Genomic DNA, 14,365 nt, shown 5'->3' with positions numbered 1-14,365 from the left:
ATGTATGCGTAGTTCAGGTTCTAAATGACTAGTGTCCTACGATTCTGAATTAGAGAGAACTGTTAAGAAAATCAAGAAAACCTTAAGAAAATCAGAAAAACTTAAGAAAATCAAGAAAACCAAAAAAATCAAAAATTTTGAAAAATCTAAAAAAATTACAGAAATGGCAAACCAAAATAATCTAAATGTTGAAATTCATTAAGAGCTTAGACCTTTACGAGATTATGCCAACCCTACTGTAGATGAACTTCATTATAGTATTCAAAAACCTACTCTAGTGGCTAATCCATTTGAGCTTAAACCTGCTATTATCCAAATGGTATCAAATAATCAGTTTGAGGGATCACCAACTGAAGATCCAAATTTATATCCTGCAAATTTTCTAGAATTATGTGCTACATTTAAATATGATGGTATATCAGACGATGCTATAAGACTTAGGTTATTTCCTTTCTCACTGAGGGATAAAGCTAAGATGTGGTTGAATTCGTTAGCATCTGGATCTATCAAAACTTGGGGTGATTTAGCATAAAAATTCCTTGCTAAATATTTTCAACCATCAAAAAACTGCGAAGCTTAGAAATGTTATTACATCTTTTAATATGTTTGAAGGGGAATCTATTTATGAAGCATGGGAACGATTTAAGGAACTCTTAAGAAAGTGTCCACACTATGTTATATCAGATTGGTTAATAATTTAAACTTTTTATAATGGAAAAGTTGGATATCTTAGATCTATTATTGATGTCGCTGCTGGTGGTTCATTGATGTCAAAACCATTTCATGACGCTTATGCTTTAATTGAAGAAATGGCTACAAATAATTTTTAATGGTCTTTTGAGAGAGTTAATCCAAAGAAAGTAGCCAATATTCATCAATCTGATGCATTTACTATGTTAGCAAATCAAGTTGCTGCAATTTCAAGGAAGTTAAACAAATTTGGAATGAATTTTCCTCAACCAATTTCCATGATTGAAGAGAATTCATTAGGTTAAATGATAGATTCTCAAGCATCATTAGAAACTTTGAATGACATAAATAACATGCAGAATAACCCATATTCAAATTATTATACATTGGGAAACTGGAACAACCAAGGGAATAATAATTATTGATCTACTTATCATCCAGGTTTTAACAATAATACACAATTTAAGCAGAAGAAGTTATCTATATAAGAAGTGGTGTTACAAATGGGAAATCAGTTACAAAGTTAAGGAGCTACAATTAGAAATATTGATAATCAAATTGGAAAAATCACTAATTCATTAAGTAATAGATCCCAAGGAACACGTCCTAGTAATACTGAAACAAATTTGAAAGGCCAGAATAAAGAGCAAGTAAAAGTCGTTCAACTTAGAAGCGAAAGAGAGTTAGAAGGTAGGATTCAAAAAGAAACTGAAGTAGAGAGAGAAGAAATTGAAGAATCAAAAGAGGACGCTCCAAAAGATTCTAAAAGACCTATTTCTCCACTTAAAGTTACTTTAGAAAAACCACCACCTCCATTTTCTCAGAGACTTCATCAACAGAGCTTGGATAAGCAATTTTCAAAATTTATGGAAATTTTTAAGAAGCTTACAATTAATATATAATTTGTTGAAGCCTTAGAACAAATGTCAAGCTATGCAAAGTTTATGAAGGATATTCTCAACATGAAAAGGAAGTTTGAAGATAATTAAACTGTTGCAGTTAGTGAGGAGTGCAGTGCTATAATTCATAAAAAGCTTCCTGAAAAGCTTAAAGATCTTGGTAGCTTTGCAATTCCATGTGCAATAGGAGACAGATTTTATGGGAAAGCTTTATGTGATTTACGTGCAAACATTAACCTTATTCCATTATCAATATTTTGAAAATTGGGATTAGGAGAAATCTTCCTACCACTGCAACTCTGCAGTTAGCAGATCGTTCAATAACGTACCCTAAAGGAGTTATAGAAGATGTCATGTCTGATGTCTTAGTGAAAGTAGATCAATTTATCTTTCATGTTGATTTCATTGTGCTAGATATGGAGGAAGATAAAGAGATACCTATCATTTTGGTGAGACTTTTCCTAGCCACAGAAAGAGAAATGATTGATGTGCAGAAAGGGGAATTAACAATGTGCGTCAATGATCAGTCAATGATCAAACTGTTACTTTCTTACTTTCAACATTTCAAGGTCAATGAAATATCCTGCAAAAGGTAAAGATGATGAATGTTATAGAATGGATGTTATAAGATATCTGAGTGAATGTCATTTCAAAACTACTTATGAAGAAAAATATGAATTACAATATTTGGAACACGAGCAAGAAGAGGAATTAGATCAATGTGAAGATCTTTTTAGCCACATCAGTTTCCCACTCCCAATTTTCAGCTTAGATCTACATCTTATGGAAGTGAAGAGAAATGGAGCGTGCTTGAGTGTTACTTTACTTATTAAGTATTCTAAGTATAGTATGCTTATTAGATATCAATAAATTTAAATCTTAACATTTTCGACATGTCTAAATATATTCAGCTTTTATATATACATTTAATGCTTACTTTTAGTGATATTGATGCTTACTTAATGCTTACTTTTAGTGATATTGCACTTTAAAGAAATGTATTTTCATGTTTTTGTTGCAGGTACACTAAGTTAGGCATTTAGAGTTGAAAGGAAGCAAAAGGAAAAAAATTGGAATCAAAAAGCCATTTTTTGAAAACTTTGAACTGGCGTCTAGGCGCCAGGATTTAGCGCCTAAGCACCATAATACAGAGAAGGAGGCACTTAGGAGCTAGATTTCGGCGCCTAGGTGCCAGAGACAGTTATTTTCCAAATATATTGAATTTGGATGAATTTTGAAGGGGCACGAAAGGAGACTCTTGGGAATTTGACCCTACATTAAATAATAATGATTTTATGATAGAAATGGGAGAGAGTTAGAGTGCATTAGTGTGTATTAGTGGGAATTAATTGACATGAGAGGATTAGAGAGGATTTTCTCTAAGAGTTGTAAGAGGAGAGAGAAAGTGAGAGATTTCTTCTTTATTACATTTTTAAGAGAGAATTAAGTAATATTGTAAGGAGAGAAAGTGATTCAAAGGAACTTCAAAGGATTTTCTTGGGGGGAGATTAAGATAACTTGTTATACTTTACTTTTTCTTATTGTGTAAACTTGTTTTTATATATAAATTCATGTTTTGTTGTATCTTCCTCATTTTGTTGTATCTTCCTCATGAAACCTCATGAAATCTGAGTAGTTTGTTTTGTCCTTCTCCCTACAATGAGATATAGTCATGTGAAAAATCAAAATTATTTAAAAGCATTTAATTTTATAATTATGATGATTCAAACTTCAATCTTCATTTACTTATCAATCTGACCAATTGATTTGTTAAAATTTGTTGTGAAACATATGATCCGAGAGGGCTATGCTTTCTTCAATAAAGTAAGAATCACATTTGATCTCATGAATTAGAATGTACTTCATGGGCTCAAGTGCAAATAAATAGGAAAATATGTTTTGTTCAGCGTAGTATTGAAGATTTTAGTGTTATAGACTAAAATCCTCAATTTGGTCCAGATGTTTGAAAACTAAAGCGAGATGCTAGCCCTCATGTGAGGAGAACATAAGAACTTTAGAGTGAGAGCTAGTAACTTTCTAGCCAAACCATAGATTTAGGGACTAAACTCTGGATTAGCCAATGTTCTTTGTCGCGCTTAAAGAGGATAAAGAATAACATTGTTCCTATTTGACACATCATAATTTATAAAGATTTTGATTGACAAACTAAAGCGAGATTGTTCCTATTTTGTGTGTTTTTAATGTTATGATTGACTATTGTTTAGTATTTGATGTTTGTGTTTAGGAACTATCTCATCCAAGACTCTATGGATTGAGAAATTATGAATTAGTATCACAACTATTTTTATTTGATTGTGAATTAATATATAAGTGTTTGTTTGTGTGAAATGTTGTGTTATTTTCTGTTGAATCAAATTAGTTTTGATTGGTGAATCTTAAGGAAGAGGAGAGTTGAAAGGGAAGAAAATAGTTATTAAAGATTTGAAAGAGCATTGAGGAGTGGTTGACTTAGGCTAAAAGTGTGTTTTACTTAAAACCAAACCATTCATGCTTAAGCACCGGTTCACATAAATTTGTTTGCGAACAATTTAAAGTGAAATTTTGGGCTGAAAACTCCATTTTTTCCCCAACTTCATCTCTTACAATCGGTTTTCATGAGTTTAGTAGCTAGGGCATCATCTTAAGTGAAGATTTCTTGGTGGTTTCAAGTAAAATTGGTTAGATTTGATCTTCTCGAGGTAAGAGCTTCACTTCTATGTAAAATTTTTTTATTTTCACCATGTATTTTGAGCACATTATGATTTTGACTGAAAATCACTATTCATTGTAAAAACTTGAGAAAACTCTATGGAAAATACATAGAATTGATAGTTTAAGCTTTTAGGAGTTGAGTTTAATGATTTAGAGTTAAAATTGGGGTTTATTGTAATTTTTTATGATTTTTAGAAATGACCCCAAGAATTAAGAGGAGCAAAGGAAAAGCTCATTTCAATTCAAACAAATTTGTTAGTTTGAGAGCTTAGCATCGATATAGTGATGCACTGCAATCGAGGAAATTGATCCCTAAGCGATGTTTTAAGAGTCCAGATGGAGCAGTAGAAGATTTGATTGTTTGCCGATAATGGAAGCATTTTTGCTATTTTTCTATTATGATTGTTATTTTTGTTGTTCAGGAGTTCTACGTAAATTTCGCTGAAGTTGAGGAAGATGGAGTCAAGGTTCGAAAAAAACAAGTTCTTTTCTCACCGGAGGTAATAAATCTGTTCTATTAGTTGCCCCCTATTACATTATGTTTTTATTTAAACTATAGTCCGAACGAGGAGTTGGGCGACATTATATCATTATTGACTGGAGGAAGAGGATTGTAGAAGATTACTAAGGAAAGAAGAGTCAAATTCCCCACGTAAAAGTTAGATGCCACATCAAAAGCGTGACACTACTTTATTTCTACTTGTTAGCTACCCACAAACCAGCTCAGTGAAGTGACCCAAGATAGAGCTACCTTGAACTATTGCATTCAACAGTTCAAGCCCATTGATATCAGAGCTCTGATTTACGAGACTATCATCAGTTCTGTTGTCACTGCTACTACTGTAGGTTTGGGATTCACATCTTTGATCTTTCTTTACATTTGATAGCTGGGAAGAGATACTGCAGCAACTCAGCCCATTACAAGTGTTAATGTGAAATCTTATTAAGATCAATCAATTTTTGGCTAGAGAGGTGGATTTTCTAGCTGTTCAAGTGTCTCTACATCTCGTGCTTCTTCCTCATGTGCTTTAACATCGTAAGGTCAGACTTCTGCATTTGATTCATAGTCACAATTGTTGCAAAGGATATTGGACAACATCAACTATAATGTGATACACCAAAATAATGTGTTGTTTTAAGTATACATTTAATGCTTATTTTTTATGATATTACACTCTAAAGAAGGGATTTTCATGTTTTTTGTTACAGATATATCAATTTTAAGCATTTGGATCAAAAGTAGCAAAAAAGACGAAATTTAGAGTCAAAACAACGAATTTTGTGATTTGGCGCCTGAAGAGCATGAACTGGCATTTGAAGCGCCACTTTACAGAGAGTTGGTATGTGAAGCACCTCTTTACAGAGAGCTAGTACCTAAAGCGCTAAAACCCATAACAGTGCGGTTTTAAGAAACTTGGCGCCTGAAGCGCTAGAACCAGCACCAGAGAATACTTTTTATGAATTAAGGCGGTTCAAGACCAATTTCATGCAAATTTCGAAGGGTCCATTTGTTCTAAACACCCCATGGAGTGATTCAATGCATCTAGATACTTTGGAAGGTTATTTTATGAACGGATATGCCCCTTGGATTAATAGACATATCTTTTGACATTCAAAAGGGTTGACTTTTGGATAGAATTTTGGAGGAAATTTTAAATTCTTTTTGGAGGGAGGCAACCTCTAATAAAAGAGAGGGAAGTCTAAGGCATGAGTGTGGCGTGAAGGGGGGATCGAAAGAGGCAATTAAGACATGAGAGAGAGAGAAAGTCAAGGGCTTGAAGATTTTCTTCTAGCTTGTAAGGGAAGAGGAAATGTGAGAGATTTCTTCTTCTTTACACATTTAAGAGAGAATTAAGAGTCTTTATAAAGAGGAAAAGTGCTTGAAAAAAACTTCTAGGGATTTGCTTAGGAAGGATTGTGAGATAAGTTGTCTTTTACTTCTTTATTTTTGTAAACTTGTTTATATATATGAAATTCGTGTTTTGTTGTTTCCTTCTCATGAATTTTGAGTAGTCTTCATTATCTTTCTCCCTACAATGAGATTTGGTTTTGTGAAAAATTGATTTTATTTTATACGATTTTAAATATAAATAATTTATGATGATTCGAACTCTGATCTTCATTTACTTTTCGATCTGACCAATTGAAATGTTAATATGTGATGAGAAACATATGATCCGAAAGGGCTGTGATTTCTACAATATAGTAAGAATCACATTCGAATCTATGGGAGATGATGTCATTCATGGGGTTGAATACAAATAAATAGGGAAATATACTTTGTTGAATGCATGATTAGAGATTTTAAGCTGACAAAATAAAATCCCAATTTGGTCCAGTTTATTGGAAGCTAATGCGAGATTGTTAGCCCTTAGGTGAGGGAGTAGTGGGAGCTCTGGAGTGGCAACCGGTATCCTCCTAGCATAACTATGGAATTAGGGACCAAACTCTGGATTATTCAATGTTCTTTATGCACTTGAAAGAGGGTAAATAATATGATTACTCCTATTTGACACAAAACAATTTATATATATTTTTAAATAATTTTAATTTCTTCACAATCCATATACTAATTATAAAGAGAAAGGACGTCTTCTTAAATTTTGATACTTTGTCACAAAAAAACTTTGTTTAGATTTCATAAGTTTGTTTTTTGAAAGTTTAACAATTAATTTAAATTACTTAGTTCCTTTTATCTGCATTTTATTTAACATACACTTAATTATTTTAGATTAAAATTTCGTACTTCAGTTTTATAGTTTGAATTGTGTTTTACGTTATAGTCATAAGAATTTATCTATAAGCATTTCCAACTTCACTAGGGTTGCCGCCTTTGGCTCACACCACTTTTTCCTTTAAAATTAGCCATTACAATTAAAAGTGCAGAAGTGAATTCAACAGATATGGACATTTAGGGAATATCTCAATAAAAATTAAAATTAAATAGTAAAAGTACACACACACACACATATATACACACTCATACTACACATACATATATAAAGATGCAATTTTATGATAAATATTAAGAATTATTTTATAACGCAAGACATTTAAGAGATGAAAAAATATATATTTTAATTTTACAGTTTTATGCTGCTAAATCTATTTGGTGTCATAAATATAAACTTAATGAAATTTATTTTATTTTACTTTATTAATATTTTTACTTGAAATAAAATATATATGATATATTATAAAATATTTAATTATTAAAAAAACTGTCAAAATAATATTTATATATTTTGAGTATTTTTAAAAATAATTTATTCAATCTCTTAAAATAAAAAAATAAAAATACGTAAAATCTGAATTAAAAAATCTGTTAGAAAATAAGATTGAAAATAATAATAATAATAAAATCACAAATAAGTTGTTTAATTCAAACACCTTCAGATTTATCTCCTAAAAAAAAAAAAAAAAAGAGAGAGAAAAAGAAATGCATCATGCCACTACCACAGAAATGTGGACTTTTCCCGGCTGGGACGGCTTCTGAAGCTTCTTGTGCGGTGGACCTTCGCGGAAAAATTCTGTCGGGGTTGCGGAAGTGTTATCGACGATCTCAGATCAAAACCGAGCACGATTCTGCTGCAGGATATGTTTCCCCCATTGGACCGAGGGTTCGTCCTGTTTGTTGTATGCGTCCTACTCCTTGTTGATTCCTTCTGCCTTGTGGCCGGTGCGTCTCTCCTCTCTTGCAACTCTCAATGACCTGTTGCTTTGCTTCTGTGTCCGACGTTTTGGCTGATTCTAGTTTATTATTGCATTAGAATTTCATAATAATTGGCATATTTTTCCACGAGATCTTATTTTTTGAACGAACGAAGATAACTAATGTCAATATGATGGACGCTTTTTCTTGATTACCCATTTTTCTTTTCTCTCATTGGGTAGGCTACCGTTCTTTCTGCTTATCTATTTTTAGATTCTATTTGATGGGAATCTGGCTTTTAGCAGATGGGTGCGATGTTTTCATTGACTGTGCTTTGTTGTTTCTTCTTTAAGAAGGCTGAGATGGTTTTGTGTGAAACTAATTCTTCAAAAGGGCTCTTGTTTCTGAAGAATAGTGTCAGTGTACAAAAGCTGGGATTCTTATCTTAGATTGCGATGGCAGTCTATAGAGAGGTACTATTTGAAGAAGAGATGCTTTAAAAACAGAAAGGCAACGTCTTAGAGAATTCTTTGAGAAAGGGACATATGGAACATGTCATTTCTCGGATAAAATCTTTGTTTTGGTTGCTGTTATCAGTGTTTGCTAGTGAAAAGTAAAGTTCTTTGTTGGTATTGAATAAGGTAATCCTAGGCTCGGTAGATATGGAGCACATTATATATACAATGAAACCTATATATGGTTGTTAGTTTGGACACATAAACTCAAACAAAAATGTTATGATACCCTACACTTGAATAAGGATATTGCATACAAATGTGCACATAAGGTTAGCAGTAGCTCATACAAAATATGCAACCCACCTAAGCCTATTGTTTGCGAGCTTAGTCGTCCAACCAAATGGTCATAGCTTGGAGGCCTTGCATATGCATGTGTATTTTTTAATTAATTCCACCCAACATCTAAAAAAAGTTTATACAAAATAATGAAGTGATAATTTGACATTAAAACTGTCACATATAGACTAATATTTCTTGTTCATCTAAACCCAAAACATAGTGTTACCAATTTTCAACTTTCGAATAGGTTCGTGCATCCATTATGCTCAATTGCTCGATTTTGAAAGTGGTGAAAATATGATGGAGTTTATTGGCATTTGTAGATGTTTTGCACTTACTAAAAGTCTAAGGAAGGTATCATGGATGCTATTGCCAAGTTGCTTAGTTTTGATGTAGTTGGATTTTGTCTTGTCTCTAAATTAGATTTCAAGCCTGATTGAGCTATGATTTTGGCTAGTGAAAGGTATGTAGAACAAGTGTTGTGCATTTGAGTTCATAAGTAAATTCATCCTCTAAAAGATTTCATTTTTATTCCTCTACGCGGGGGGCAGAGATGGGGGAGGTGTGGAATCCTCTTGTTTCCATACTTTTATTGTGTTCAAGCATAGGCGATATGTGCTACTGCTAGTAACTCAAAGGACACTAGTTATTTTGGCAGTTTCTTTGGCAGAATACTGTAGGTCTGAGGGGATAAAATATGAAATTGTTCTGTGTTAATCCTGTGTTCCTTTCTTCATTACGTTCTTGTTTTTGTTTTAACTTGCCTCTTCATTTTTCTTTTGCCTATAGATGTTTACTTTTTTGTAGTAGAGTTTTCCTTTTAATTATATATGAGTATTAGTTCACAATTTTAATTCGAGGCACATGCTTGAGGTTGATTATCTTTTCTTGTAATTTTTTATTTTCTTAGTCTTTTTTTTAAAATTTATATGTAAACTCAATTTTTAGGCTTATTTGAGTTCTTATGAGCAGCTTTCCTTAGTGTGCTTCTTAATCTACTAGATTATTCTTGCAGCTTAAAATCTATGTAGCATATATGGATAATTATATCATACTTTGAACTTGAGAGATAAAACTTTAGTTTTTGTTTGTTTGCTTGAATCTAACAACAACAACAACAACAAAAACTTTATCCCACTAAGTGGGGTCAGCTACATGAATCCTTTTTCTCCGTTGCGTCCTATTTTGTGTCATATTTTCATTTGCTTGAATCTAACATGACATCTAAATGTTGGTGATCATAACTTGTTCATAACTTAGGATAATATACCTTGAGCTGATTTTACTGAAATTTATGGTAGCTATTTTGGTGAAAATGGATATTGTTGTTTAGATGCTTTAGTGCTTGATCAACTTTGATTTATTTAATCTGATGTGAGAATTTTCTATTGCTCGGATGTTTCAATCATTTTTTGAACATTTTTGGTTTATTATCCTCTATAAGATAAGAATTACCTTTAACTTGTTGTAAGAATTCATTTTTTATGTGCTTTTCTCTGTTGAGGGATTAATGTGTTAGACTAAATGAAGCATCTACATTCTGGACTGACTGTAGCTTACCAATTGAATTTCTTTTAAGAAATTCTGTACCTTACTTTTGGTTTATTGAATGCATTGGGGTTTGTTTGCCACGTGTGCTACAATGAAGTTTTATGCCTTCGTTCCCCTCTTTTTTGTTGTCTGAAATAAATAGTAGGCCAGGTAGACTAAAGTTTCTTTATGTTGGAGAATTTCAGGAGAGGCTAATGCATTGGAATCAGTACCTGACCTTGCAAAGGCAATGTACCTTAATGTTGAAGGATATCCTTGTGTTCGACTTTTGAATCTTTCTGCTGAAATTGGCTGTTCAAGTATGCAAACATGTTTTTTTCTACTTGCAATAATATTATGTTGACTTTTTTTTTTGAGATATTTTTATATTTGTGGTAAATTCATATAGCTTTTGGCGCCTTTATATGTAGATCCACTTTTAGTAGTAATTTGAGGTTCTAGTTTTGAAATTCATCCATCTTTTGGTATGGTGTGAGGTATCGTATAGTAAACTTCTTTGGTGCAAAATTACTTTCGTAAGGACCATGATTTTAATTGCAAGAACCAAATGGGATTGTTCTTTTTGGCTAAGATACAAAGTTTAGGTTTCATGAAGTTTTTGGTGCTTGTAAGTTTAAAAGTTGGAAGTTTGCTAATCTATACGAAACATAAAATTTACGTTAGGTTCATATAATTTTGATTAATTTGCTCTTCGCTTGATGCATGCCTTATTGACTCAAAAATTTTGAAGTAGTAGTGGTTGTGATAACAACGTGCTTGAGCTGCTCACAACCTTTATAGAGAGGTCATTTCCCCATGCACCTGGAAGTGACAACAGTTACATAAGGGATGATATGTATCATGATTAATTTTTTCAACTAAAATGATAAAAATCATCCAACAAATTATCACGATTTAATTTCCAACCAACATGTTTAAATCAAACCAAAAAGGTGCAAGATGTATCAAGTTAGATCAAGAAAAATTAACTAAAATTAAAATGTTCGAGTTAGGCTTAAATCAACCTAAATCTTCATTAATCATGTATATGAACGATTGTACATATGTTTTGTTAATCATATATACAATTGAACTAATTTTAGCAAAAAATAGACGCTGACATGTGTTGTTGTCTCCATTTCATTGGATTCCTCGAAAACACTTCGACCAATAGTCTTAACCCTTCATGTGGATATCCCATGAATAAAGGGCCAGCCCTTTTTCTTTTATAAATAAGAAGGGATGGGATGAATCATGGAGGAAAAAAGAACCTGACACTGCATAAGTGCTATCCTAATTTTGTCATGATGCAAAGCAAAGTAGGAGGGAGAACACTCAAGCTCATCCCCTTCTCCTTTTATCTTCCTTCTCTACCTGACTAATATTGTTCGGTTGCTTGTTGTCTATTGAATGATTCGATACAACACACATCGTTGGACTTACTTATTCATGTCCTTTTAGATATTTTGGATGCCCTTTACTTGTTTCTCTTGCCTCAATTCATTGGCTTATAGTTTTTGGATTTTCTGAGATTTAATAGACTTGATCTTAGTTGTATCACTCATCGACAACTTTTTGGATGTGGTGGCGATCTACTCTCCCCTAAGACTTCTGGCCTCTAAGGGTTGATCATAAGCTCGTTGAATGCTCGATGTTCTGTTAGAGCTAAGTGTTACAATATTACTAATTTGTGACCTTTTGGAAGTGGCTGTGAGGTCCCTACAGTGAATTTGGTTTCTTAAATCATTTTTAAACACTCTTTTAGAGGTTGCAGCTGTAGATTGACATAGTTCACATTACCATTGGAGCTCTATAAGGAAATTTGAGGCCTCCATACACAAAAACAAACTTAATATGAAAAAATTCTTACAAAAATGAATACAAAAAATGCCTAGGTACCTCACATTGTTTTTATTGTTGGAACAAAAGAATCTTGGCTCTAGTATGAACCCACTCACACCTCTCCCTGAAGTCTACATGGAAAAATGAGTTTAAAAGTCTTAAAATTGATCAAATAGACCATTGTTCATGGATAAAATCCATGATATGATAGCTATCTCAGAAATGATCCATAATTGCAATCAATAAAGAGTGGGTGTACATACAATTCTCTTGTCATGGTTGGCTGGCTGGCATTTTGGAGAGATGTGTTCCTTCAACAAACTAAAACATGATACATAATGGTCAAAGAGTGAAATAGTGTTACCCTTTTATAATTTGGACGGTAAAGTTTCCATAGTTGCAACTCAACTCCAAAAACTTTAGGAAGGTTGCTAAACTTTTGTGAAACTTTATTTCAAATCCTAAATATTATTAAAATGCTCTTTACTTAGAATATTCATAAAATATTTTAATTGCACCAAAAATTGTAAAACAGGAGGACATCCTCTTTTATGATTGGAGTAAGGGTTCCGAGAATTTGGAATATTTATAAAATATAATTGATAATTAAAAAAAGAATGAAATTGTCTAGGGTGATTTTCTTAACCATCTTAAGGCATGTGGTAATTTGATTGGTTAAATAAAATAAGTCTTCCAAAACAGCCAAAAGTCATTTGAGACCTTCAATTATTCTTAAAATATTTTAAAAATAAATCAAATTCAAGGAGTAAGATTCTTGCCGAATTGATCCTAAGATAAATTCTTCTAAATTATTCGTTTGCCTCAAGCCCTTTTCTAAGCATCTAGTAAATTAAACTAGCTCAATCAATAATGCCAAATGAGGATAGAGACCCTTAATATCAGAGGACATTTAATTACAATTTAATTTCTGATAGTATTTGTCTCTAGAAGTAGTGCTCTGATTGATATAATGCATCCAAAGTATCAATGATTTGTTGATAACTTGATTGAGTTATTGGTGATGCATTTGCACAATGCCTTTAAACTTGTAAATAATTGAGTGATTAAATTTTTTAGACCTCCACTAAGGATGAAATGCCTTATTAATTAAATCTATTAGGCCTTCTCCGAGGATATAAATCACATTAAATAAATCAATTTGGCTTTCCCAAGGACGTGAGATCTAATACTATGCTGGTTCAATATTTTGAACTCATTTCAATGCTTTAGATGAGAATAGTGCAAATCCAACTACTTCAAATCAATTGGAATTCTATAGCTCAAATCAATCGTGTAGAGTTTTATCTAATAAAGCCCATCAATTAGGCTCTCATGCCTCAAGTCCACCAAATTGATCAACTAAGCTCCCTTGTTCCTATGCCCATCAAATCAATTGGTTTGGTTACTCGACTCTTGTACCATCAAGCCCATCAAATTTATCAGGCTGACTTCTATAATATCAAACCCACCAGGAATGCTTTCATGTTATCCATCAAAGCAATCAAATAGGCTCCCATGGCATCAAACCCATTAAAATAATTGGGAATGCTTCTATACTACAGGTCCACCGAGTAAGCTCTTATGCCATCAAGCTCACTGAATATGCTCTTGTGCCATCAAGTCAATCAAATCCTATTGTTTGGTTTTGATGCCAAAGGCTCCCTTGCCATCAAGTCCATCAAATAAATCAACAAACTTCTATGCCATTAAGCCTATCGAATCCATTGACAAACGTCCATGCCATTAAGTTTATCGGGAAGACTCTTATGCCATCAAGCCCATTGAATAAATCGAGCATGCTCTTATGCCATCAATTCTATGGGCAACCTCAGAGAATTGGGCAACCTCAGAGAATTGGGCAACCTTAGTGCTCTCAAGTCTATTAAATCAAACAGGAATGCTCCCATTCCATCAAGCCCACAGGGTTAGTTTCCATGCCATCAAGTTCATCAAATCAATAGGTCAAACTTCTATTCCATCAAGCCCATCAGACTGGATCCCATGTCATCAAGCAGATAACTCAATTTATTTGCGTAGGTTTAAAGCCTCTCAAATAAATCAAATGCTAGAAGTGTCGGAGTGTTGCCTTGAAGTGAGTCATGCTTTAGCATAACACTCTAACTTGACTCGGGGACCCTTTACAAGACATTCCATGCAAAGAACACAAAGTCCTTTACAATAGGGTTTGATCACCTCACAGAATATGTAATTAGCCCTTGAGGACAATTAATTGTGTCGAGCTT

General features: G+C 32.9%; 1 protein-coding gene across 1 annotated transcript in view; it reads left to right on the top strand.

Annotated features, from left to right (window-relative positions):
* The first annotated feature begins 7,739 nt into the window (after window positions 1-7,739).
* LOC110030228 (nicastrin) overlaps window positions 7,740-14,365 on the top strand; it is an 88,673-nt gene continuing 82,047 nt past the window's right edge. The window contains exons 1-2 of the mRNA XM_020732842.1: window positions 7,740-7,980; window positions 10,487-10,600. Coding sequence (XP_020588501.1) covers window positions 7,899-7,980; window positions 10,487-10,600 — 196 coding nt within the window. The 5' untranslated portion in view covers window positions 7,740-7,898. The remainder of the gene's footprint in view (window positions 7,981-10,486; window positions 10,601-14,365) is intronic.

Source organism: Phalaenopsis equestris, unplaced genomic scaffold, assembly GCF_001263595.1.
Source record: "Phalaenopsis equestris unplaced genomic scaffold, ASM126359v1 Scaffold000680, whole genome shotgun sequence".
Classification (NCBI taxonomy): domain Eukaryota; kingdom Viridiplantae; phylum Streptophyta; class Magnoliopsida; order Asparagales; family Orchidaceae; genus Phalaenopsis; species Phalaenopsis equestris.
This window is presented reverse-complemented; position numbering and strand designations above follow the sequence as displayed.